Source organism: Patiria miniata, unplaced genomic scaffold, assembly GCF_015706575.1.
Source record: "Patiria miniata isolate m_02_andy unplaced genomic scaffold, ASM1570657v1 HiC_scaffold_3, whole genome shotgun sequence".
NCBI lineage: Eukaryota > Metazoa > Echinodermata > Asteroidea > Valvatida > Asterinidae > Patiria > Patiria miniata.
The window spans coordinates 44,892,166-44,919,999 of record NW_024037069.1 but is presented as its reverse complement, the minus strand read 5'-3'; the positions used below and the strand labels follow the sequence as shown (position 1 = coordinate 44,919,999).

The window sequence follows — 27,834 nt, the reverse complement described above, 5'->3', positions numbered from 1 at the left end:
TCCTAAAATCAGAGCCAATTTTTTATGCAACAGTAATAGTTTCTGAAAACGTACGATACAACACCAAACTTACCACACCACACACTGATGATCGGTTGACAGCCACACTCTAGGTACAGACATGGCCTGAGCAAAACAAATACAGAATACTTCAGTCAGGAATCAGTTTACCTAGTTTGAGATACGCTCAAGTGAATACAATCAATAGATCTAACACAGGAATTCAGTAATATTCTCCAGTGGACTCTTCGTGAAAAAATAACATCAGAGACACGTATTAAGACAAGTCTAGCCTTGTAAAGCTGGCCCCAGAGCACACAAAATTCTCTTCCATAGATTCAGAATGGCTATTCACTGGACGTCTTTTCATGCATCTGGTCTGCACAATGGGCCGGATTTTGGCCAGTCACTGGTGTTAAGGGGTAATCCTATATGATAGCACTGCTCGGCTCCCTTCACAAGACACAAGTGACACTGGGGGAGTCAGTCGGTCAGTCAGTCAGTCAGTCGGGGAGGGAGTCAGTCAGTCAATCAGTCGGGGAGTCAGTTGGAAAGAACTTGGTGGTACTTTTGTGAGCTTTACCGTCAGTCAGTCAGATAAGTCGGGGAGTTAGGTTGGTTGCTCAGGGGAGTCAGTCAGTCAGTCAGTCAGAAATGATTCTAGGCGGCCCTCTGGGACCAGCAAAACTGTTACTATCAACCAGCATCGTTAATGTTTTTACACATTGAAAAGTTCATTATCTGCTCTAGCAAAAGAAAGACTTCTCTGAATTCAATTTTTGCAACCTTTGGTATCATAGGAGTGGTGATGCTGCATCCATACAGTTGTTTACAAAGTGAAGGTGAGCATACTTAAAAACGTTTTCTTTACAAGCTTGAAGGCAATAAGGGATGTAACGCTGGATGGAATCATTGCTGAACAATGCTACTTACGTTGACGCTAAGACCTCGATTTGGTGGCACGATATCATGCAGTGACGTCAAGCCAGATCGTACCATAGTATCGCGATGTCCACCACTGACAGACAACAGTGTTACATCCTTCAATCCATCGCCATGTATATGCTCCTTCCAATACTGAAATATAATCAAGAACTTTTTACACCTAACCATTTCCAAACTTAAGAGTAATAACAAAAATCACTAAAATAATTATATGTTGCCACAAGTTGTCATGGACCAAACAATCATTCTACATGTCCCTACCTAGCTCCCAGAATAAAACATCATAAACTCAGTGTAATATTGGAGCTGTAGAAGTTTCTCTTATTATGGAACAAGTATTCTCTCAAGGGTTAAATGGAGAGTTGGGGGAGACAAATAAGCCAGTGATTCCATACTTGGGACCTAGGACCATCATAAAATGATGACAGTAGATGGAGCTTTGTGGCCAATTTTGCGAGCTCCCGTGGAAGAGACACACCGCGTAAGCTGCAAAGTACGAACGACAAATTTGATTCTGAATCTAAACAGACTGTCTTCACATGGGTGCCAGACATGCGGCACCAATGCGTCCATCCCATTGGGATGTCTGTAAAAGAAAAGTTAAGTCTGCCACAGGCCAATATTGCCTAACAGTTTATCTCAAGTTTTCTTGGCATGAAACAACTGAGAATATTATGCTAGTCCATTGCAGGTTACTCCCAGCTAATGCCGGTACCCATTTATACTCCTGGGTGGAGAGAGGCAAGAGGGGTGAGGTGGCTTGCCCATGGACACAACATTTAACCAGCAGCTGGATTTGAACCCCTGACCCTCTGATTATGGCTTTGTGATGTCAGTGACCCCTCCCAACTCTCCCTCTGTAACTATTGAGGGGGTTCTTGCGCACCAAGTCTATAGAATTGCCCTTCAGGTCCATCAACGAGGCATTAGAAAATCGACATCTTGAATGAATACACTACCTTGTTGACTGTCGAATAGAAGTCCACGAGGTATTTATCTGCCCCAATGACTGGGCTTACATGAGGTGTAGCCTGGGTGATGACAGTATGTACTAGACTTTGCTGGAAGTCTGGTAGAGTGAAGAGTGCTCTGGCAATCACACCACCCTAGGCAAATGACCACAAAATTCTCAAATCAAAATTGACAATTGTTTCACTTGTATGAATACATATTGAAAAATCTTCTGAGAGAACTGTTGTGGTCTACTTTTTGGTAAAAATGGCACGTCCCAGACATGAGTATGAAGTGAGTTTGCGTCCAGGTTAAAACCCTCCCTTTCTGGCTGGCAAATGCAACAAAGCCAACCCAGCAGTCAAATAATTCAAGTGACTGTTTTAAACATAAAGCAGGATTGACTGACTGTTACTGTTATGAAACTTAATACAGCTTTGCTGTGACTGAAGGCGCTCGACAAGCCAGCATATATCTACTTATCATTTGCTATTCTATGTTGATGGAATATAACTAGTCACGGTGCCTATAGAAATATGATCTGACTGGTGGTGACTAGCCTGTGTAAAAGGCATGGCAGGGGAACAAAATTTGAACAAAAGAAGGGTTTTAATAAAAACTGCCCCTCAAAACATGTCAAAGCAGAACTTGTAGTTTTCAAAAAAAAAGTCAAATCTCACTGAAGTATGGATTTAAAGCAAGACTCTCGTGAAGGCAGAAATTTTAAGTTTCTCTGTACTATTTTTAAGAGTCATCCCTCCATTGTTTTTAAATTGCTATTTTTCTAGCAATACAAAAAACATTCACATCTGAATGAGACATTGAACAAAGAAATCCACCACCGTTTAGAGATGGAAATATTTGTTGTACAAATTTCGATTTACATGTATTTGAGGCCAAACAATAATCCAGGGGTATCTTTCGCGTGTTGTGGGCACAAAAACAACCCAAAATATAAGTGAATTTTAAGATAGCATCTTTACATGTGATGATGATAAATATATGACTACTATTTCTTATTAAAATTTAAAAACGAAAAAAGGCTTACCATGGAGTGACCGACCAGAACAACACTTGTAGGTGGATTTTTCTTGTGTTTATACAATGTTAGAATATGCCTGATGCATTCATGCACATACTCTGGAGGAAAGAAAAGAATATCATACAAAATGGGTGTTGAAAACAAAACATATGAAATGTCAGAATGATAGACTTATATCAGGGCAACAATTTTAACTGCACCAAGCAATATCTATGGGTCATTCTATAAATTTGGGGTCCACTTTATCTCCTGTCCCTGTTACATCTAGCGTCTATGATTTTCTAATCTGATGCATTTTTTAAAAGAGTGATTATGAACAGCAAACTACCTACCCTAGAAATAACAATTTTTCTGAAGCTATTCTTAAAGTAAGAAGATGAAAAAGCCAAATCCAGAAGCTGATGTTTGCCCCCCCCCCCCCGCTCTTAGGTTGTATAGCGCCCTCGCTAGTTAATGAACAGGGCAAATAGACCATGGCATACTGACCTGTTTGTTGCTTAAGTGTACCTCCGTAAACTCCCGTCAATTCCTCGTTGAAATCGATGGTGAAGTAGTTGAAGTGGAAGCTGTAGGCCTGGGCTTTCCTCAATGCTGCAGAGCCTAGAGAACGCACTGTGAAGTGGCAGAAGGAGAAATGTAAGAATCCAATGTTAAGGACCTGCTAAACAAAAAAAGACAGCTAAGCAAATTGTAACCTGTCACCACTAAATGAGCTTAAAGGGATTATACATCATTTGCTTTTGCTGTAATTTTCAGAAATGGATGGAATTGGGGGGTTGGAAATATATAGCAAATATAGTTACACTGACTTTTTTGAGGTTTTGGGTTCGAAAATGCTATAAAAACCAAGAAAAACAATCATTTTCCTGTAGTCTGGTTCCCTGACTCCATTTAAGAAGAAACAGAGCAGTTTACATATATTGGGGAATTGTAAGGTCATGGAACCAGTCTAGCTGGCTTGTACCCGTTCATAGGTGTGTAATCGATTGCAAACAAGTGCGATGGTCAACTGGGGCCAGTATTTGAAAAAAAGCCAGTTTTTTCCAACACTGATCGGCCGATCTGCGTTGGAAATTGATTCAAAAATACCACTTTTCTTGAAAATGACAGTATACCAGGTGCCATGATTTTACAGGATGCTTTACACGGTCATTCACTAACAGTCCAGCAAGGTATTTCAAAATGATTTGGTAGTTTTATTTTTTGATGTTTGCAAATGTTGTATTTTCCCTTTAAAGTCAGATTTGGCCGTGTTGCCGTGCAGTGGGGCAAAGCCCAAATTTAAAGAGGTGGACAATTTTTTTGTTTCCAGTTGAACCTTGATCACTAAGTCCTGTTCTACCTTTCTCCAATTTTGTTCGTTCTGTCAAACATCTTTAAAAAACAATTCATCCCGTTTTTATTACCGGTATGTCGTCTTTCATTCAGTGCAACAGAACTGTAGGATTTTAAATGCCATTTTCTTGAGTATCAGTTTTACAACTTCAAGTAATTATTACTTGATGGTCTATATTTCTGTTAGTGAATTTAGTAACCCTAAATGTTGTAGTCCTACATTGTACATGTATACCATTGAAAGCTCTTGCTCTGCAGAATCCAGATATCTCAATTCTCAAAAGGCCCTTAAAAGTAATTTAGTAGTGACAGGTCATAATTTATTTGGTTAGCAAATATCAGTCGAGTAGGAGTCCCAAGCAATCAGATGAACAAAATGTTTTTGCAGCTTAACACACTTCTGTGTTTTACAGCTCCCTGACACTGACGCAAGGGAAAACCAATTGATTGACTGATTTGATTATTTATTTAGTTTCAGGCATACAATGAAACAAAAAATTCTCAATGAAAACATTAAATAATGCATTACAAAAAAGGACTGTTTCTATTCTCATCCTTACTGGATAGTTTGTGTGGCCAATTTACCGACCACAAACTTGTTATTGTCACATTTGGCCAAAAGAAGTATATTTTGAAAAAACAGAAGTCTTCCTATACAAGTTTTTGTGTGTATTATTGGTAATTAAATAGTTAGACAGGTTAATTAAACAGAATAACATTTAAAGATATTCTAAACTGAACAAATTCAGTATAAAAGACCGACAAACAGACATAAAAAAAAAATTCTACCTACATGTACCTACCTGGATATTTTTTAGGGCGTTCCCATAAATACACAAAAAAATATATATTGACCTAAACCTGTTGAAGTTATAGCTCAGCGGCTTCAGCACGTTTCAAGAAAAAACAGAGAAAACTCATGCACACAAAGTTTGAGGAATCGTAACTGAATTCCTCTGCCAATGAACATCAAAAAAGTGTGTCTACAGGCACACTTTTAATGTTACCTTAATTAAATGTTTCTTCCAAACAGTAGCATTTCAGCCGGAATAATTTCAAAGGGTGTTTGGGACAAGGTACGTGCTTTGGCAATTTACCAATGTACCTAGGTGCCTTGAAGTGTATAATGCAAAGTAGTTTGGTATCCGCAAATAAAATATGGATATCAGGATATCAGCAATATTATCAATCTGCATGATCTGTCTCTTTTTCAAATTGCTAGTCCACGATCATGTTTTTGTATACAATTCTTTCTTTGCAGAGAGTTATTACCTTGTTTATAGCTACCAGCATTTCCGGGTATAAAAAGGACAGGTATGCCATTCAGTTTCAGGTTTCTGCAAAGAATAATAAAAAAATAGTGCATGTAAATTCACAGAGATAATCAACCACAGGGACAATATGAGGGTTCATTATTCATATCTGTAATAAATGCAAATCAGATATCTCCCAATGTAAGCAGACTTAAAAATTAACACACGTATAGTGAAATCTCGATAAGTTAAAACTTTATTATTTATTTATTTATTAGATGATTTCTCAGGAACTAGACAATTTAAATATAAAAATATAAGGCAGTTTTAAAATTCAATTACATAAAAATTGCTAGACACGACAACGAATATCAAAAGGACAGACTACAAAAGGTTACTATACACGAAACTATCAAACAAACACATTAAAACACATTCGACATTAAATTGAACCATATGCAGGCCTGAAGGATTGCCTAAAAAGCTTTATAAAAAGCTTGTCGAGAGGCTCTCCAACTACAACAGTACAATTTGATTAGACACAGAAACAAACAAAAACAAAGGACGACAAACAGACAGACAGGCACAAGTTCACGCACACATAAACAAGCAAAACAAACATTAAAAAAAACCAAAAATAAAAAAAATAAAACAAAAAATTAAAAATCCAAAACTCAGGGGGATGGGCTCAAATTTTGAGTTGAGCAGAGTCTTGAGTTAGCAAATGGTTTTTCTTTTCAACAACAATTGACTGGAATAAGTTCTTACTTTGAGTTAGATGGGTTTTTCGAGCAGGTTTTGACTTAAATCCAGATTTCACTGTATGTTTATCAAGCAAGTGCAGTAAAGCTGTAAACACTTTCAGGAAAACTCTACATGTACAAGTACCTACTACCACCATGAGCTATCGGAATGCTTGTGAGAGAAAAAAACTAGCTTAGTCCGGAAATTTGGTACTCTCAATAGGCCTACTGTGTATGGCATGTATGAGTGTCCCAAAACTTAAGGTATTGAAAACATGCAATGCAAGAAAATAGACTGGCACATGAAACAACCAGTCCAACAGCCCCTTAATACTGTAACGGACAGTCTATGCACACTTTTGTTGTCATTGCGTTCTAGCACTAGTGCTCCGGTGGAGGGGCTCCGGCGGCGCGCACCTGACCTGGTTTTGGGTCTGGCTAGCGCGCGCTCCGGAAATAGGCTCTACAAATAGGTTGGCTCAGTGGGGTTCTTTTGTTCAATTGCGCGGGAAGAACTTGGCTGGATTCAAGGGTTGGGTAAAGTTGCTACATTTGTATACATTTGTTCAGATTGTGTGTATGTCTATGCTGGGAATTGATCAGTTGCAGTTCTGGTAGCGGTGTGGCAAGTTGCCCGCAGAGTCCGCTTGGCGAAATAAATGAGATCTTCCTTCAGAGTTAGAAATCCCGTCTGTCTGTCCCCTTTTCTTGCGTTTGGCCGGATTTGGCGGACAAGAGCCCAGTAGGATCCCGCTACAAATGGTGGCAGCGGTGGGATATTGACGGGATTTTGGACCAACTGGAAATGACGGAAAGCACAGCCGCAGATGAGATCGTGGACGCCATCAACGATGTCATCATTGACGTTCTGAAGGTGGGAGACTCCTTGGAGCGGCAGATTTGTGGATCAGCCCATTCCTCGGACAGAAGTAATCCACAGGCCACTGGAGCAGCGGTAGGTGTGTTGCAGAGGATCAATAAAATGCTCGGCGAATTGGAAGCGATGTACAGCTCCGATGATTCTACCAGTGCGGATCAGGATGAAAATGAACGACGAGCAAGCCTGTTCAGCGGTCCGGGGGCAGAAGTTGATGTTAGGCCGGGTTGTCGCGTGAATCGGGAGACCACGAGTAGGGAGGCCGCTACGAGCGATGATAGCCCTGCTGTTGACGTGGAGCCCCGTCCCGTGATACTGGCGAGCATGGCGGCTGTCAGGGCTTGAATTGAACGACGGCCACGACGGCCAGTGCCGTCGTTGCCTTCTTACTGGCCGAGGTGCCCCACAAAAAATCCCTGTCTTCACGGCCAGTTTTGCCTTGCCCCATAATTACCTTGGCCGTCGTGCCCTTTTTGCAAAAACATCTATCAGCCTATTAAAACCACTACAATCCTTGATTCCAGTTGTTTTTCCACACATTGACAATGTATTTCGATGCCATGCCAGCCCGATCAGTTGTCTTAATATCTCGCCGAATCAATCACACGCGCGCAGTACGGCCGTGGCCGGCCGGCCAAACGCCGGCGATTCCCCACTCACGATGTACACACACGTACATGTACACTGACAACTGAATCTCCAGTTCCTGTATGTGCCGATACTTCAAGTAGCGACACCCCCGCCGCAAAAATATATGTCTGTATTCGTAGACACACATACCAGCAGGAGTAAGTACGGCAGATCTTACGTGCAGTCAACAGACTTTCTTTTTCTCAGTGCTTGCATGCGCGGTACATACAGAACACATTGATGTTCGTGTACGAGGCAAACGAGCTCGGGGCATAGTAAAAACACGCGTGCACATGGCGTTCCGAATTCCGATTGTCAAAAGCGGACATTGTAAATGGCGATCGTGTATTAATTATGGGCCCGATTCCCCAAGAGAACAAAATCAACTTTTAAGCCACATTAAAAACATGCAGGTAGGTTATAGATAGAGGGAAGGGTTTCGAATTTTTAAGGGGAATTTGGAGGGAAAACGACAACGAAAAAACGCAACACGAAAATAGAGATGGCGATCGCACGTCACCAACCATAAAACCGCTTACACAAAACGTAATTTCTATCCCCAAAAAGTGTTCAAAATTACAAAACAGGTGCCATATAAGCTGAGAGAAGTCTGCTTTAGGTTGAAAAGGTAATTTTTTGAATGATAAAAACACCTATGACTCAAATTTGATCGAAACTAAAGAGGGGCCATAAACTACATGATCGCCGATATGAATTCGCATTTTTTTTTAGCCGGCCTCTGTGCCCCTTCTGCAGATATTAGTTTGGCCTTGGTGCCCTCCCAACTGGCCTTGGTGCCCTCTATAATTTTGCTCCATTCAAGGCCAAAGTGGCCTTGCCCTAAAAATTCCCAAATTCAAGGCCTGGGCTGTCCATCGGATCGAGGTTCGTGGATGCACTGACTTTTCCAGTCCTGATCCAACTGCTGCGGAGAAATTTAGCTGCACATCGATAGCTCCATCGTTGCGGACATCTCCATCGATGCACACTGATCTACCGTTGTGGACAGCTCCGCTGGTGCATGCCGATCAGCCGGAGCACGCTGAACTCATCGACCGCCGTACTTCCGGGACAGCAACTCAGACCACGGACAATCGACCACAAGACACTGACCTTCATGTTCAGGTGACGGCAACCGAGCCGGAGCGGCACTATCCCCCGGCGAAAGCAGCCCCGCTGGAGCAAGCAACGACATTGACTTTCAGACCGCAGGTGCACGTGACAGGGACAAGAACGGTAAACCAACAGACTGCGGATCCGGCGATACAGAACGCATCAAAGAAGACGAGGCCGAAGGTACAGGGAGTACCACAGAAGACAGGATTTCCGTTGATGCAGGGAGCATCAAAGGCTGGGAATCCGCCGGTGCAGGGTGCACCACAGAAGACAAGGCTGCCGGAGAAGACAACAGTGCGTGGACAGACACCACGGAAGACAACGGGGCCAAAGCAAGGTTGGGGAGTCAACGACCAGGTGGCAGGAGTACAGCGATGTGACCTGTGTACTTGGCTGAAGACACTCAAGCTTGTAAAATGCAACACAGACAGAGACTGGAGAGAAGTTCTCTCTTGGATGGACATTGTTTTGTGAAATAGTGAGGACATAAAGGACAGTTTCCAAGTGAAGTGAACAAGAAAAAAAAGAGAAAAAAAACTGTAAAAGAAGTGTTGAAATTGTTGTAAGGTAGTCGTCACGGTTTGTTGTATCATCATGTTTGATTCTGTGCACCAGTCTGGGGACTAGAATAAACGCTGATCAACTTCCATTGAGGACACCCATTGATAAACAAAGTAAAGTGTTTGATTTCTCATGTTGTTTCCAAAATGTTTCCCTGTTGAAGAGGTTGTCATCATGGATTGCTGGATTAATGTTTGATCTGAGTAACCATTTTGGGGACCAGATCAACGTTGCTCCACATCCTTTGAGGACACCCAATGTTGGGTTAAAGAAAAAAAAGGATCATGTAAAATGTGTTGTATATGTGCTCCTATTCAGGAGAATAGGCCCAATTTAAGGAGGGGGTAGTGTAACGGACAGTCTATGCACACTTTTGTTGTCATTGCTTTCTAGCACTAGTGCTCCGGTGGAGGGGCTCCGGCGGCGCGCACCTGACCTGGTTTTGGGTCTGGCTAGCGCGCGCTCCGGAAATAGGCTCTACAAATAGGTTGGCTCAGTGGGGTTCTTTTGTTCAATTGTGGGGAAGAACTTGGCTGGATTCCAGGGTTGGGTAAAGTTGCTACATTTGTATACATTTGTTCAGATTGTGTGTATGTCTATGCTGGGAATTGATCAGTTGCAGTTCTGGTAGCGGTGTGGCAAGTTGCCCGCAGAGTCCGCTTGGCAAAATAAATGAGATCTTCCTTCAGAGTTAGAAATCCCGTCTGTCTGTCCCCTTTTCTTGCGTTTGGCCGGATTTGGCGGACAAGAGCCCAGTAGGATCCCGCTACAATACTGAATCGATCAACTGTGTCAAAATAAATATCTGGTACCGGTCTCTATTCCTACACATCTCTCCATAGTCTGCATTCAGACTACTGAAGAGGTCAGTCGTTTCAAATAGCTGGACATGTACCAGTCTGGTCTTAGGTTTCAAATTGAAATCACTTGTCTTCAAACTCAGGTGCAAAATATTAAAGAAAAGTCTCCTTAACGGAATTTAAATTTAGACTTCAAACTTGGCTGGTGAAATACTGAGGACCTTGTCTTTGCCTCATGACAATTTGGAGAATTTTGCATCAAATATTTAACTTAAATATTCCTAAAGCGAAATTCCATATTACAAAAAAGATATCAGTTTTACTTCAAAATGCAACCGGGAAGTCACCCCCCAAAAAGAGGAAATTCCAAGTTTTAAATACAAGGCTGTGTGCAGAGTTTTTCAAGTTGTAATGGCATACAAGAGAAGTAAAAACAGGGGGACACAAGGAATATCAAGGAAATCTTGGGTATTTTTACATGTACCTAGATTGCTTGAGGTAATCTCCCTCCCATACAGTGACAAGGACTATCAAGGAAATCTTGGGTACGTGAGGTAATCTCCCTCACCATAGAGTGACAAGGAATATCCGATAATATCGAGGAAATCTTGGGTATGTACCTGGATTGCTTGAGGTAATCTACCTCACCACACAGTGACAAGGAATATCAAGGAAATCTTGGGCACTTACCTGGATTGCTTGAGGTAATCTGCCTCAACACAGAGTGACAAGGAATATCAAGAAAATCTCGTGTATTTACCTGGATTGCTTGAGGTAATCTACCTCACCGCTATAGAGTGACAAGGAATATCAAGGACATCTTGGCTATTTACCTAGATTGCTTGAGGTAATCTACCACACCACAGAGTGACAAGGAATATTGAAGAAATCTTGGGTACTTACCTAGATTGCTTGAGGTAATCTCCTTCACCATAGAGTGACAAGGAATACTGAGGATATCTCTGTTGAATACCATCATTCATTTTAATATCCTATCAAATAAAACAACCACAAATCAATAATCATTACAATGCTGCAACCGAAAATCCATCAGACGATAATGAATACTTGCTTCTTTTCTCCATCTTACAATCAGGAGTAAAAATATTTTATAAATATATTTTTGGGAAAGAATGCTGCATCCTGATGCCATTATCTCAATGAAAGTCAGTCATTGCAAAATGTTGAAAAGACATGAATCTGGAACAAATGTATCGTGCGTGGTCTCTAAATCAGACTATTGCCCATTAGGCAAAAAAAAAAAAGTCTCCGGTTTCTGGTATGCGCGCGCGTCGCCGTAGCCATGCGCGTCGGCAAAATGAAAAAGGTTTTTTTTCAATGAAAGATGATGTCCCAAAACCGCCAAACTCACTGGTTTGACTGGAATCCTGCTGCTGCACAATTTTAATGTGTTTTTAGATGGGGCTATGATCGAGAATAAGCTTTATGTGGCCTCTCTGGACTCCCATATATTTGCAGTAAGTTTAGTCGGGCACCATTTGCGGTCATCAGCCGACATTTGAAGCAAAAAAAGTCAGGTAAAAAAAAAAAAAAAGCCGCGTCGCTGCACCACTTTTTGGGCAAGCTCCATACCAGAAACCGGAGACTTTTTTTTTTTGGCCTTACGGAAATATTTCTTTTTTTCAAGCGCCAAAAAGTTGCATCCTTTATGGTTATTTCCTCCACTTTCCCTCGGAATCCCTCCTCTCCTTTTCTTATTCCTATTTATTAGCCCTCCTGCTGCTTAAATTTAAAAGGTCACAGATGGTCAAAATGTCCTTCCTCACCTCCTGGCATACTGGTAACAAACCAATGGGGGTCTTGACCAATATTGACCGCAGTAATAACAAGGCTCAGGGAAAGATTCCCATATCTGGCCATCAGTTTGATTTTTAAACTTCCTCATATCCCAAATTATATTCCAAACATTTCTGTGGATTCCCATTCCCTTCCCAAATAATGTAGCCTTTCCCTTCCCACCATATGTCGATGTCCTTTTCCCCTACCACTCACCCAATTTTTACTGCATTTTAATGTGTTAAACATGTAATTGTCGATTAGCTATTTTATCAATTTTAGGGTCCTTAAATTTAAGCTTCATCATTTCTTAAAAGTATAATTATAATGATTACTTTTAGTTATAAGTATTTTTAAATTAATAAATCTAAAAATTAATGTGGCCTGACGTTGCGAACTTAGCAAGTTCTTCTTCAGAGGCTAAAACAGAAATGACAGAGGTACATACATTAACATGGGGGTGCACACAAACATGCAGGGCTGAAAGAAGAAACACAAAAGGAGGATTAGGTGTGAAAGGTGTGGAAAGATGCAGGGGAGGGTGGATGAGAGAACAAAGAAACAAAGGGAGATGGCAAACCACAAGGGGTCTTGTGTAAACAGGGGAGGGACCAGAAAGGGGAAGGATCAAAGGTCACAGGGAGTGGGAACGGACAAAAGAGTGTGAGAGTGAAGGGATGATGTGGGGGGGGGGGGGGGACAGTATTGAGGTGGAAAGGGATGAAAGATGGGGGAAGATGGGTAAACACAAACAAGGAAGACCAGATGGATTATCTGTAACAGAAGACAATGGAGGAAGAAAAGGATTAATCATTTCCAAGTTGGATGTTGAGACCATGTGGTTGAATAGTTCGAAGACGATTCATCCACACTTTCTCTCTGCTGAGGCGAACTGAGTCCTTGCGATGGCCAAGAGATTCAATGCCCTGCAAAATCATATCAGAAATGGAGTGGTTAGGCAGGTTGAAGTGATGACCAACAGGGGTGTCTAGTTTCTTGGTGTTGACCGTTGACCGGTGGGCATAGAAACGCTTCTTGAGCGTATTCTTAGTCTCACCTACATACTGCACTCCACAGACCCTGCAAGAAATGAGATATATGACATTAGAGGTGTTACAAGTGATGTTACCAATGGTTCTATGGGTAGTGACAGAAGAGTGGCCAGAAAAGGAGTCAGACTCCTGGATATGAATCTGGCAGACAACACATCTGGAACTGCACTTGAAAGTACCATGCTGGGTGGGAGGGGATGCATCTAAGGAAGGGACTTCAGCTCGAACAATCAAGTCCCGTAGATTTCGAGGACGCCTGTAAGCCAATGTGGGGCCGTTGGGGATGGCGCGGGCAAGGCGATCTGAAGTATGGAGGATATGGTGATTGTCATTAGTGATTTTGCGAAGGGGAGGGAGATTGGGGTGAAACGTGGTAACCAAGGGAATCATGGGTTTGGCCATGGCATCAGGGGCCTTTCCCGTGAGAGCTAGATTTCTGGGGATAGCTTTAGCTCTGGCAATGGCACGATGAACTTGGCGAGAGCTGTGACCCCTGGCCACCAAGTTGTTCCTCAGTATCTGTGTATGGCGGGAGAAATCGGAATCATTAGAACAAATTCTTCTGAGTCTGAGTGCCTGGCTAAACGCTATGCCAGTTTTGCAGTGCCTGGGGTGACAGCTGGAGGAGTGGAGGTACTGGTGGGTGTCTGTGGGTTTGGAATACAGGTCAGTGGTTAGCGAGTTGCCTTGCTTGCGGACGGTGACATCCAGAAAGTGGGTTTGGTGAGCCGAGAACTCCGATGTGAATTTGATGGTTCTGTGGAAGGAATTGATGTGGTTAGTGAAGGTCAAGAGACTGTCCTCATCACTGGTCCAGATGAAAAAAACATCATCAATATATCTCCACCAGATCCAAGGGCGACATGGGGCCGAGGCAAGAATGCGTTCTTCGAGGTCGCCCATGAAGAGGCAAGCCATCGACGGGGCCATGCGGGTGCCCATTGCAGTGCCGTGTACCTGTAGATAGTGTTCACCAAGGAAGGAAAAATTGTTCTTCGTTAGTATAAGTCTCATGAGGGTGCCAACATCACTGATGGGAGGAGTCGTGTGTCCTGCCTTGGCCAGAGCCAAGGAGCAAGCACGAACACCCTCCTCATGTGGGATGTTGGTGTACAGAGATGAGACGTCGAAAGTCCCAATGATGGCTGTGCTGGGAATCTGGTCCTTGATTCCTTCAAGTTTGCGTAGGAAGTCTGGCGTGTCGTGAATGTATGACGAAATCTGTGGGACAAGGGGTTTGAGAAAACTGTCAATGAACAGGGAGATGCGTTCCGTGGGTGAGCCATTACCGGAGATGATGGGTCTACCGGGGTTGCCAGCCTTGTGAATCTTGGGTAGAAGGTAAAATCTGGCAGTCCTACAATCACAGGGAGAAAGAAATTTGTGAGCTTTCTTGGACAACTGGTCACGTGATCGCATATCGTCAAGTACCTGTTGTATATCTCGACAGAAAGTGCCTGTGGGGTCAGAGTCAAGGCGGGTATAGTTAGTGCGATTCTCCAGCTGGCGGTGGGCCTCATCAATGTACTGCTGACGATCCATGATGACCACAGCTGAACCTTTATCTGCTGGCTTGATGATGATGTCGGTGCGAGAGCGCAAGGAGTTGAGAGCCAGGCGCTCCTCTCTGGGGAGATTATCATGAGTCCTGTGGGGGAAATTGTCCGGGTTAGTGACTTGGGAATTGATAACTTGAACGTATGTCTCTATGGCTGGCACACGATTCTTGGGGGGTACCCATGAACTCTTGACTCGAAAAGGCTCTGGCTCACACGGTTCACTGTCCAGAAAAAACTCACGCAGACGGATTCTACGGTAGTATTCCGTGAGATCTTGGCTGAGCTGAACCTGGTTCACAGAACGGGGAGCGGGACAAAAATTGAGACCCTTGGAGAGAAGTTTGTGCTCTGCGTCAGATATAGATGAGGAAGAAAGATTAACTACAGTGTTGACAGGGGGTTCTGGCGGTGGCGTGGTAGATGGGGACCTAGGACGTCTGAAACGTCTGTGTCTGCGTTGCTGTTGCTTGGCAAGCAAGTCACCAATCTTCTTGTTTCTCCTGTTGAGTAGGACAGAGTCAAGGTTAGACAAACCCCTTTCAATCTCATCATGGAAATTCCTGTACGTGGAGTCAGAACAACTGGATTTGAGTTGGGAGTCAAGGTGGGAAATATTCTGATGGAGGTCCTCACGTGTAAATTGACACTGCTGAGAGAGAATATTGATGAGTTTAATAGAGGCACCATGTAAAACTTGATCCCATCTCCTTTGAAGGTGTGGTGGGAGGTTTCCTAAGCAGGGAGAGTGAGACAGTTGCAAACCTTTGGGGATAAATCGAGAGAGGGAGTAAAAACTGTAGTTATCCTGATGGTAGGAAAAGCGTAAGGCCTTTTCCTTTGCCTTTCTGAGCTGTTGGAAAGTGCAAATGGTGTCACTCATATCTGTAGTCAATTAATGTGTTCTTAATATTGTTACAGCTTCACACAATTTCGCTACAGGTGGCAAGAAAGCTGATTTGGAAAGAATTCTATACTGGGCCACCACTCATGTCATATTCCTTAATAATATGACCTGAAGGGTACCAAAGTTGTAAATCTGATGAAGAAACAGTATTTAAGGAATGCAAAAATTCTTTTAAACACTTTAACTTTGGCGATTGTGTAGTGTAGGGCCCCTGTTTTGTTTTGATCAAATTAGAGTCGAAAAATTTTTTATTGCTCAAAAATCACCTTAACAATCAAAAGCAGACTTTCCTCAATTCTAATGACACCCGTTTTGCTATTTTGAACAGTTTCTTGGGGTAGAAATCACGATTTTCCTGCGCAGTTTGTGCCTTGCAATTCAGCGTGCCGTGCGTATTCACAGTACATCGCGCGGCGATCGCCATCTTTATTTTAGCCCCACTAGTGTGGCCGTCGGTATGCTGCGCTGAACCTTTGGCCACACACCGTGGTACCACGCGCTACTGAGGGCGAAGTTTTCATAAAAATTCAGGGCAGTTTCTTACATTCTCAGTTTCTTACTTTCTTATGGTTGTATTCTATGATGTCTCACCTGTCACTTCTGGGATGCTTAGGTCTAATGATGTTCCATTTTCCGAGATATTCTTCAATCTTTCTGGAGTCCATATGCACTCGTGAAACGTCTGGTGATGGCAGCCATTTTGAATGGGACAAGAGATGACCTCAAGCTGTGACGTCGCGTGTATGCAAATTACTTGTCGAGCGCGCGAGGTCGCGGTTGCAAATGCGACGGCTGTTTCCTGTACCATGCATTTATCGTCAGGGGGCCACGTGCACCGATCTCTATTCAGGATCTACGGCACAGAAAACAGCCGTCGCATTTGCAACTCGCGCCCTCGCGCGCTCGACAAGCAATTTGCATAAACGCGACGTCACAGCTTGAGGTCATCTCTTGTCACATTCAAAATGGCTGCCACCACCAGACGTTTCACGAGTGCATATGGGCTCCAGAAAGATTGAAGAATATCTCGGAAAATGGAACATCATTAGACCTAAGCATCCCAGAAGTGACAGGTGAGACATCATAGAATACAACCATAAGAAAGTAAGAAACTGAGAATGTAAGAAACTGCCCTGAATTTTTATGAAAACTTCGTCCTCAGTAGCGCGCGGTACCACGGTGTGTGGCCAAAGGTTCAGCGCAGCATACCGACGGCCACACTAGTGGGGCTATCTTTATTTATGATGTCGCCGCGCTGTCATCGTCACTTTACCCCCAAATTTCCCTCAAAAAATCAAAACCCAGGCCCAGCCCTCTAAAGTCTAATCTACAGGCTAGGCCTAATGAGTAATGTTGCCAACTAGTTTGGTCGGTCTACAATGGTCTAACAATTTTAAAGTGGATTTTGTTCCCTTAAGCCAGTTAAGGCTATACTAGGAACCGGGCCCTACACTACTGACTACACGATCACCTTAACTTTGTCTGCCATGGCCCATAGACTTTGTGCAGGAGGTCTGAGTTGGTGGCCCAGCAGTAATATGGAATTCTTCAGGAATAGGCCTACCCGCACATTCTAAAAATCATGGTAATCCTTACTTTTAGGACACCTCTATTTTCTACGAGTTCTGTTCAAAACTGACTTTTGCAGATGACTGTCCAGTACCAAAGTGACTTTTGCAGGCTAAAGAAGTCTTTTTTCTTCAGACAAACTCATGTTAGTTATAATTTTGAAAGCACTTTCAAAGAAAATGTGACTTTCCTACCTTTTTTTGCAGTTCGCCATCTTGCTTTTTAAATTTATTTTCTGTTTGTCATCGTCGTCTTTAACCCCTCATAAATCGAAACCCTGCCCTCTTTCTACAAAATTAAACCTGCTGATATTCAAGAGTACTCCTAGAACTATGAGGCTCCACGTAGTGGAGCCTCATAGGTTCAGAAGCCCGCAAAATTGTTGTCAGCACAAAACACTAATTAAGTACAAAAACGTCCATCCCAAGCAGGCCGTTTTCCACAGAACTGCTGCACAGTTTGCCCCTAAACTCCATACAATACCTCATGACATACTCACGTTATGTGCACCCAACAAACATCGGTGGATTCTGTCTGTTTTTCGGCAAAAATGATGAAAAATATGCCCTTTCCGCACTGAGCCAACCTAACACTTGAAACGAGCACGCGTGCAGAATGATCGCAGTTATTTTCGGTTCGATCGCTCGGAGCGCGCCGCGGGGGGTACGTACTTGCACTTGTACGCATGTGCATACTATCGTTCCGCTCCTACACCATACCCCCCGCGGCGTGCTCCGAGCGATCGAACCGAAAATAACTGCGATCATTCTGCACGCGTGCTCGTTTCAAGTGTTAGGTTGGCTCAGTGCGGAAAGGGCATATTTTTCATCATTTTTGCCGAAAAACAGACAGAATCCACCGATGTTTGTTGGGTGCACATAACGTGAGTATGTCATGAGGTATTGTATGGAGTTTAGGGGCAAACTGTGCAGCGGTTCTGTGGAAAACGGCCTGCTTGGGATGGACGTTTTTGTACTTAATTAGTGTTTTGTGCTGACAACAATTTTGCGGGCTTCTGAACCTATGAGGCTCCACTACGTGGAGCCTCATAGTTCTAGGAGTAATTCAAGAGGTGTCATTGCCATATGTTCAAATGTGTCAATAAATATCAGAATGTCACTTTTGAGTGTCATAGTCAGCTGTTTTGGTGAGTCTTTTAACCTTATATAGGAAAGGGGTCCTAAAAGTAAGGATTACCAAAATGATGAACATGAATGAAATTTTGAAAATCAATGGGAACGAGATGACGAAAATTATTTCAGTAAACTTACAATATACGACGGCCACTGAAACATGTACGTCATTGCACACCCATTCTCTTCGAAGTTACGAAAAATATCATAGAAACCTAGCCCTAGAAGGGCAAGCAAAATGGAACAAATTATCTTGTTTTTAGTTGCCATTTTCGTTGCTTCCACTTCCACAGTTCCACCCGCCAAAGAAAGAGAGAGAAATTTGCCGGCTTCTGTAGTCAGTTACGAAACGTTGCCAACGCAATCTGGTACCATGTAGTGGGAAGGGGACAGGGCGTACGACTTATACCGGCAATAGTCAGATCCCTCCTTATTTACCCTATCAGGAAGCATGTAAAACGTCAGGGTGTTTTTTCTGCCAGGGTCCGCCCATTGGAAATTGTTCAACTCCGCCTTCTTTCTGAATTTGAATAATAAGTTTGACGGACAACCAATGAGAAACGCTCCAACATTTGATGCTTCTGACGCCAATATTGACTGATATTGAGGCTGAGGGCTCAAACAAATGCGACGTCTGCGTTTTCTGACTCTATAACTTGAAATAGGGATTGCCGCCGGATTAAGAGTAATCAGAGAGTTTCTCAAATCTTTACAACCAATTTTCAGTGACGTAAAGTTCTATCAAGGGTGGGGATGGATGGGCGGCCAAGGCCGGGGGGGGGGGGGGGCGTGAACTTGTGGTACACACCCCCCTCCGCCCTTCACATGCTCCCCTATGCCTCTCCCATTCTCAGCTCATCTGTAGCCAAAACGAAGCCCACTTAAAAATGAGGCCCCACCTCATGCCCATCATCCCTCCAACAGACTCCCTCTCGAGGCAAAAGTGTGACTTGAAAAACAACCCGCATTTCGAGAAAAATTAGTTTGAAAGTTTAATGTCTTCTATTTGTTGTATTTGACCATCAATTAAACCAATTTTTCTACAACAGGTTGTGAATATTGTTGTAAACAAACAGTAAAATTTTTATTTTCTTGTCATTACTAAGTTTTGGATAGAGGCAATTTGAAAACAGTTTCACCATTTTTAACGTGAAGTATCACAAACATTATTAAAAGGATTAATTTGGCAAATGGTGTATTCGTAATTCCGAATCCACACTTTACTAAAGATTCTTCGTTCCGAATCCATACTTTGTGTGACCAGCGTAACAGATTCGTAGTTCCGAATCCACACTTTTAACAATAGTGTGACGTCATAGCAATGGTTTAAGATGAAATAAGCATTAATTTGATGCGTGTCTCGAACACCTTGGAGAGTTGTGAGTATTTTGCCCGAATTTCTGAAGTGGGAGCATTTACCATTGGGGTCTATGGAAGTTTATTTACTGGTCTGCTACCTTAAGAATTGAACAGGAAGCTTGCTATCCAACATAATTAAACAGCGCCCTCTATAAAAAAAACTGCATTGTCTTGGAATTCTCTCTGCATGGAACAACACGTACAAAAGTTTTGATTCACGGGCGAATCCGTCATCTTGGTACACTCGATAGGCCCCTTTCTGTGGAGAAATCGGTGTTCACGATTGTGTAAGCAAAGCAACTACACCGTGCATGACGGATTGCTTTCGCCATTGAAGGGGGCCTTCGTGGTGAAAGTAATAGCTTGCCTGTCTTCTGACCCACTTACGTTGATCTCAAGACATTGTGAATTATGTTTATATTTGTGAGTGTGGGCGGGGCTAGCTTTGCCCTTTCCCCTCTGTTCTCATTTGTTTAGTTCTGAACTTTGCATTGGTGTTTCCACGAGTTTCCACTAAGAATATTAGAGTTTGAAAGAAAAGGTCTCAAGAAAGACTTTTACAGGCCATTTTTTATATACAAACGGTAAATACATTTAATCAGAAACGATGTGTCACTAAAATGTGAAGCTACTGTGTTATAAATGTATTTACAAAACGAAGCGACCGTGCATAAAATGGATCTTAAACATTATTAATAATCAAAACCCAACGCAGAATCTTTGTACAATACCGTGACAGCCATACAAAAACCAGCTGCAGGCTCGTCTAGAAACAGACTGGAAGAGTACCACACAATCCTATAGGATTTAAGGCTTATGCTGTCCATTTATAATATACAGTCAAAGAGATGCATTATATCTGTTCAAAAGCATCTACTCTTTGTCTGCATTGCATAATGCATGATCATATTTGCGCTAAGGACAAAACAATCACTAGATGTCATAGAAACGGGGAAACTGAACAAAACCTCTGTGTAGGCCTGCCTTCCCCTCGTGTCATGTTCCATCAACTCAGGCTACATAAAATCCAAATAACTACGTTCAGTCTTATAAAAGTTATTCAAGTCTTTCCGTGCAGTTGTCCCCTACGTCGCGGCAGTAGCGCAGTGGTCCAAGATTTTGTGACAAAACCCAATCGCCGGCACCGGGTTGGACTATAGCAATTTAGTTTATTGTAAAGCCCATGACCAATCTTATTTAGCTATAAAATGACCCAATATATTCCGAAAGATTGACTGATTATGGCCAATCAGTTTCTAAAACTCGATTATGGCAAGGGCAGTTCGGGGGGGGGGGGGTGCCAACGGGGGCATGCCCCCCCCCAAAAAAAAACGAACACAATTTTTTTTAAAGTGACGTCGCAAAAAAGGCAGGCACTGCGTACACCACCATCTTTTCCTCAAGGAAATTGGGTAAAGTGATCAGAAATTGCCTCAGATCGCACCACAGAGCAGCTAGCCCCCCCCCCCCCAAATTGGGACCCTTAAGTGGGCCCCGAAATCCTAGCCGTAATTTTGTGCCCCCCCCCCAAAAAAAAATTGTGTTCTGGATCCGCCCTTAGATTAATATGTTGACGTATAGATGTCGGGTTCCAAAAAGGGATAAAAGCAACTGGTTATACCAAATCAAGCAGATCTCATATTTTGTTTGTTTTTCAAAAGCTTTTCTTTCTGAATTTCATTTCGGAAGCCTTGAGAGAGTCGTAGTTCGATTTCCAAGTAAACCAAGCCACGCCCTGGTATGGTTCCCCGACGTATCGCCCATTCAGATGTGATTTGTAGCAGCCAGCGTACCACCAGGCCCCGACGAACTGTTCAGCGCAGTTTCTGGTCCAATCATCGTTGTCCACGTCGTAGGTCGTAAACTGCTTATCGTTATGGTTGGCTAACGAGTCACCTAAAAACAGCAAAACAATTTCCAAAATTTAACAGAATTTATTGATTTTGTAAAGGATTAAAGATCTACCATCCCTGCTATTTGTAAGTGTACACTGTTTTCTTTTAGTACTTTTGAATGAGACATCAAAACAACAACATACACATCCGCAAATTTAAGTAATGCCATCATAAATTCTTTACAAAATTCCGAAGGATTTGCGGATCGGTATATAGTTCAGTGGTCAGAGGTAGACTGGTCCCCGATCCTATCAGAATGTACAATAGAACCGGCAACTATACTTTACTCTTTAAGGGAGGCTCTGTTTGTACGCAAAATCAACCGTCGTTCGGACCATTGCAGACCCAATAGATACAAAAGTTTTTGTCTTCGGAATAAATCATTCAAATTGACAAAAGGGTGAGGGCTTGAATCAGTTGGCATCTTACCAGCCGTTCCTGAGTAGCCCTCTATGGTTAAGCGGTAGAAGTCCGACGGATCAGCAATATTGAACGAGGCGTAGCTCGCGTAGGTGGAGTTTCCTTCGAAGTCTGTCAGATCGACTCGCAGTACGTAATCATCCTGGGCGGTCAGCCGGTGTAAGTTGTCATTACCCAGCCAGAACTCACCCTCTAGGTCACCAAAACCCTGCCGGTAACCCTCAAAGTCACGGTAGAAGTCAACTGAACCGTCCTGTCGACGCTGAAATACCTGAAACAATCATTAAAACAGTGTATGATCGATGGGAACTTTCATAGAAAGTAGTTTCATACAGCCCCCCCCCCGCGAAAAATAAATGCATTGTAAACAGGAATTTCCGCAGTCTTGCGTGTCTTATGCATCCACACAGTCGCGTTTGTAAAGACTGACATAATTGGAAACTGTCGTCAATAATTAAGATTTTCCATTAATGACGAGTAATTCATTAATTTTTAAGGAACTGTCTGAAGTGAATTGTCTCTATTTTAAATTGAAACTGATCTCAGCCTGTCAAAATAGTCTTTATTTTAAAAGCTTGAAATTCTTCTGACAATGATACATCTTGAGATTCTCGACACGATGAACGGAAAGGGTTAATCACAGTTCTTTCGTTTTTCCCTGTTTTAATATTTTTAAAATGATGGATTACATTTTCTGGAATGAAAATGGTCAGCTTTTGAACCCACGACCTACACGTACCGATGCAGACATTTCGCCCACTTGACATTGCCAATGGCTAGATATAAATCGATTAATGTGCGAGACAATGTTATCATGTTATCCCTTACCGTCCAACCACCGCCGTCAGTATCCATATCACAGTACACCTCAATCGCCGCCCCTCCGTCTCGTGGCTGGACCATGTAAACACCACTCTCTGCCACGCCCCTTGTTGCGGCTTCCGTGCAATCCATAGGGAGGGGAGCTACAACACAAAACCAGAAAAGGAACCAAGGCAAACCTTTCATAATAATATAAATTCTATTCAATTGATTCAGAATGGGGGAAAAGTATCTTGAATAAGCTGTAACGTGGTGGAAATGTAAAGTTCATTTTCGCCGTTTGCATGGAGAGTTGAATATTGTCAACACAATGCATCACGAAAGTACATGAAACACGCGGCGCCAGACTAATGCAGATGCGGTGTAGGATGCTACATCACATTATATGAATATGTATTATTATTCGTCCCAGACCTGTGTAAATCACAAGTGACAGTCAGTGAGAAAAAATGACTAGTCTAAGTCACAAGTGCCTGACCCTCTGTGAGCTACAAATGTTATGAAAAAAATTTGGACTCAAAACAACTTCTTTCAATTTTTGAAACCAACCTCACAAATCTTATAGTGACTTAGGCCTAACTCTAAAATTACATAAACATGAAATTAGAGAAGGGCCAGCCGCCTAGGGACTGGGAACACACCCATGTCCCTAGACTGTTAGTTCTGCTTCTGATAATAAGGAGTTCCGCTGGCAAATTGAGTTCCGTATGAAGATTTTGCCTAGATGTGCGTGGGTGTTACCACTGATACCATCGAGTCAACGTGCTTTACTGCAGTCGTTAATCTGCGTCACGCAGTACCCATGTGAGGACTTTGTACACTCCACGATCGGCGTTTTTCCCGCGTGAGAGATGTTCTTTTACAGAATTGTTATTAACCCATGCACTTCTAAAAACCATTTTCCATACAAATATGAAAGTGGTATGTTACTGCCTCATATAATATAAAAGGGGGAAATGCAAATATAGCTGAAAATGCATGCACACACTTTATATTCAAACTTTTCGGCTTAAGTATCGGTCTTAGGTCAAAATTAGAAAAGAATGTATGAAGGTTTTGTTGTTGTTGTAAGAATGTTCATTTGCTTTTAATTACGGACAGGATTTTTGTCTTAGAACCGCCAACGGAAGTTGAACCATTTAAGGCAACCTCCACGTATTTTTTGGCCATCTTAAACCTATTACAACAAAATGTCAGTTGGATCAAGGTTGAGGCACACTATATTCTATGGTGACTGCAAGATCCGGGGCACGCTTAGAAAGTGGGTTATAGGTTTAACCAAGATTCATCCGGAAGTGTTGTGAGATGTCAATGTCTAGGTCGTTGGCCGGGAGAATCACTATCATGGAGGGATCACCGGGAAACTAATCGCCGATCAATCAGTCAAATGTCACTAACGTTTCTTCCCTACTTACAAGCAGACCTTATTGCCACTTCCTGGACTGAAATATCATGTTTTGATGCATGTACACACGGATTTCATATGAGAAGCGAACTCGAAGTTCTGGAACGTTTTCGGTGCATGAAAATTCGGCTATGGGTCATTCATTCTATAAATTTGGATTCACTTTTTTCTTCTGTTTGTTACATCTCATTACAAGATGTTATCGTTCTGATGCACTCCTTATTAATGCAGCCGTCTTACAGTGATTAAGAATAGGAAACTACCTAACCCCCAAATAATTTGAAGTCATTCTTAATGATCCTCATTCTGTTTAGCAATCAAACACAATCTTGCTTTCACTTTGTAAAAATGTTTAGAAGCTAAACAATACGTGTCCAATTCCTAAACAGTGTTCAATTGCTAAACATTACACCGGCATGTTTAGCATTCAAACATGTTTACAAAGTGTTTAGAAAAGTTTTTGCAGTGCTTGAATGGTAACTATTTACAAAGTAGGAAGGAAACGGACAGAAAAATGTCCACATTCGACACTAATGTTTATAGAATAACCTATGTTTAGCGATGCTTTTGGGAGAATTTAAAGCCCGATTTATTAGGTAATGCTACCGTGGTACTATGGTTGGGCATGGAATAAGGGGCGAATTAGCGATGAGTCGTCGACAACTTACAAGGTCAGCATATTGAAAACAGAGTCGAGACGTACTTCCGTCTGTGGAGTTGCGCCTAACGTAAGCTGGAGCTCACTGATGCACATGTAGGTGCATATTAAGCGTCAATGCATTACTGCCGGCATAGCATCCATTTTGTCTCCATTTTGGAAGCCAGTATTGTCGTGCTGCAGCGTGCTAGAACGCACCAGTGCACATGCATTATGACAAGATCAAGGCTAGGTCTATACTTGCATTATTGCGCTAGCATCCATTTTGTGTCCAATTTGGAGGCCAGGACTGTCGTAACTATACTGCTCTGAAAGTAGACCCCTTCTGTGGTGCGCTCACAGAAGGTAGAATATTTATTTAAGTGAAAGTGGTCACGTCGCTGCATGGGTTTCTCACAGAGGAATAGAGACCTGCCCTCGGATGCCACATCATGTGCAAGAGGTTTATTATTCTATACATGTGTGTCAAACACATCCTTCACCCAGTTTAAGCAGCAAATACTTTCAGGAAAAAAAATGCCTTGAATAGATTCAAGCTGGATTACCAAAAATTGAGGCAACAATCAACTTTATAACGCCAGGTATTAAAAGTTAAAAGCTATCTAGTACCGGACTTACCTGCGGTAGGTTCAGAAATCGGCTGATGGGCTGAAATGAAACACAGAAAATAAACCAAACAATGTAGTGAACTGGAAACGGAGATCAAAATACCCTTGGAAATGGCAACACGAAAATTGAAAATGTTAAATGGGACACAAAAGTGCATTTACAAGGATTGCATTAAACAAATTACATGGCAAGGGCCCCGCAGAGAAACACCTTTCTTTAGCCTATAGCTGAAAAGACCCAAGTTGTTTCAATGTTACAGTAGATAAAAATTATCCCTTTTTCTAAAATTATTAGGAAAAATAATTGGTCTCACCTGTGGTAGGTTCAGAAATCAATGGCAGAGGAGCTGAAATGAATCACACACACAAAAACGATTGCAGTGAACCGGAAACGCAGTATGAGTGTTTCTTTTAAAACATATTTGCACTAAAAAAAACCTTTATCTCTTAGAGAAAATGAACTAAATAGCTATGCATTCGAGGCCCTGGACGAGCACATTTCTTTAGATTGTGACTAACTTTAATCCAAACCCTATAGAAAAACATCATTCTCCGCATCGGAAAACTGCCATAGTTTATCCCGATTGCAGTCTTAAAGATCGGTAAGGCTACCCAGACCTTTTTACACACAAATGACGACATAGAGTGAGATACATTTACAGTCTGCGCCAGAACTAAGTTCGACAGCAACTCTGATAACCTGTTATCCACAGTGATAGTTGTCGGAATAGTGGGATTTGCGGCAGTAACAACTATGAGGGAGAGGGGGCGGGGAGGGATGGGGCTGAAAAGTATCCCCGGATATTTTATGACATTTTGTCTTGTTCAACCACTCGGCCAAATTAGACCAAAATTATGCCACATTCAATGATGCATCTCAGTTTTAAATGCCTATGCCAGATGTAAAAGTTTGCCCCTTTCCCAACCCATGTCGTACCGGTAACAATGGTGACGTCATGTGGTAAAAGCGCCACCAACCGTCAATTTGTAATTTTGTATGAGCTCCTCCCTCAAGGAACTAGTGGTAGCCCCAACACATCACAAAACAACTCTTTTGTGTCTCCTCTCAAAGAAACTAAAATAAAGATGTCATGTACCTCTCCTTCTTCTGATGTTTGCAGCGAAGTCTGCGAATGCCTCTTGCAGCTGAAACACCTGCAGTCGAATCTCTTCTTCATCTCTCGAGTACATCTCAGCCGTTCTCTCCAGTTCCGAATTGATGAAACCCTGAACCTCGGACAGATTACAAGAAGGAGTTGTGGGATCACTAGGTTCGTTGATGGTGACCTTCGGATCATAAACGATCGGTTCTCTGTCTGTTTTCACACCTAGTTCGCGTACCGTACCGAGCTCTTGGTGAAGGTTGGTATGCTGTACCCCTGCAGATTTCTGTAGTTGGTACTCGAGTACAGGAACGCACTCAGTACCTTCACACTCATTGAGTGTACCTCGACCCATCGTAATCACACTTGCAATAATCACAGCTACAAACAGCACCATTTTCAATAATGGCGGCTCCATAATGATAAATACACAGATTCGTTCGTAATCGAAGTCTGCGTGGATGCTATGGTGTGTCTCGAACCATGACCCGCTGATAAATCAATCCCAGACATTCATGATGAGCGCTGGTTCCACCGACTAGCCTTTCTCGATCAGATCAAGTTCATATGCAAATTGGCATCCAGGGTCTCGTATAAGGCCAGCAGACGGTTGAGATACTTCCTCCTTTCGGTGCAGGATTGGACTGAATCACATGGCCGAGTGATCATGTCTGTACGTTCGATCGATGTATCCATGGAGGTCCTCAATGATTGATCAGTTTGCTGTCCGATGGTGTTTTTCTGCGCTCACGATGATTAATTTACACATCAAACATGTTCAATTACACACTCACCTAATTTTTGGTATTCCTAAGGGCCCAGGCAATTATTCCTCTTTGCGCAGGTCTGACTGACCGACTGTCAGTTGTTCATTAGACTTGCTTAAGTCTTACCTCTACCAACAAGTTTGAAATAAGATTAGCCTACGCCGTAACTCTAATGAATGGGCTACACCCGGACCATATTATGTGTGTGCCACACGAAAGAAGAATACAAGAGTTTCCAGTGGATAGCCATTCTGAATCCATCTAATAGTAGAGTTTGGTGTGCTCCGCAATCGGCTTTACTAGGCTTGTCTTGTTATTTGGCACATGTAGAGCACTGCCAACCTCATGGGCGTCGCCAGGATTTTTTTTATAGGGGGGGGGAGGCAAAGCACCCCCCCCCCAATAAAAAAATCCTTGCAATTTTTGTAGGTTATTCTCATTTTATCATTTTTTCGAGGGTGGGAGGACTTTTTCCCACCCCACATCCATTGACACCCCTGCAGACGCCCGTTTTGCCACACGTGTATTAA

The 27,834-nt window shown here is 42.6% G+C and overlaps 2 protein-coding genes across 2 annotated transcripts in view; both read right to left on the bottom strand.

The window, feature by feature from the left end:
• Positions 1-18,604, bottom strand: part of LOC119738246 (GPI inositol-deacylase-like) — a 44,565-nt gene extending 25,961 nt beyond the window's left edge. Inside the window, exons 1-8 of the mRNA XM_038213047.1 lie at positions 18,406-18,604; positions 11,157-11,245; positions 5,546-5,610; positions 3,425-3,550; positions 2,945-3,036; positions 1,905-2,051; positions 934-1,077; positions 74-126 (exon numbers count right to left, since the gene is read on the bottom strand). Coding sequence (XP_038068975.1) covers positions 74-126; positions 934-1,077; positions 1,905-2,051; positions 2,945-3,036; positions 3,425-3,550; positions 5,546-5,610; positions 11,157-11,245; positions 18,406-18,537 — 848 coding nt within the window. The 5' untranslated portion in view covers positions 18,538-18,604. The remainder of the gene's footprint in view (positions 1-73; positions 127-933; positions 1,078-1,904; positions 2,052-2,944; positions 3,037-3,424; positions 3,551-5,545; positions 5,611-11,156; positions 11,246-18,405) is intronic.
• Positions 18,605-21,192: 2,588 nt separating this feature from the next.
• Positions 21,193-27,367, bottom strand: LOC119738532 (fibrinogen-like protein A). The gene is made up of 6 exons (XM_038213436.1): positions 26,532-27,367; positions 25,749-25,781; positions 25,445-25,474; positions 22,770-22,906; positions 21,951-22,212; positions 21,193-21,522 (listed from the first exon to the last, which is right to left on the bottom strand). The coding sequence occupies exons 1-6, from the start codon at positions 26,953-26,955 to the stop codon at positions 21,281-21,283; spliced, it is 1,128 nt and encodes a 375-aa protein (XP_038069364.1). The 5' UTR covers positions 26,956-27,367; the 3' UTR covers positions 21,193-21,280.
• Between the last annotated feature and the right edge of the window lie 467 nt (positions 27,368-27,834).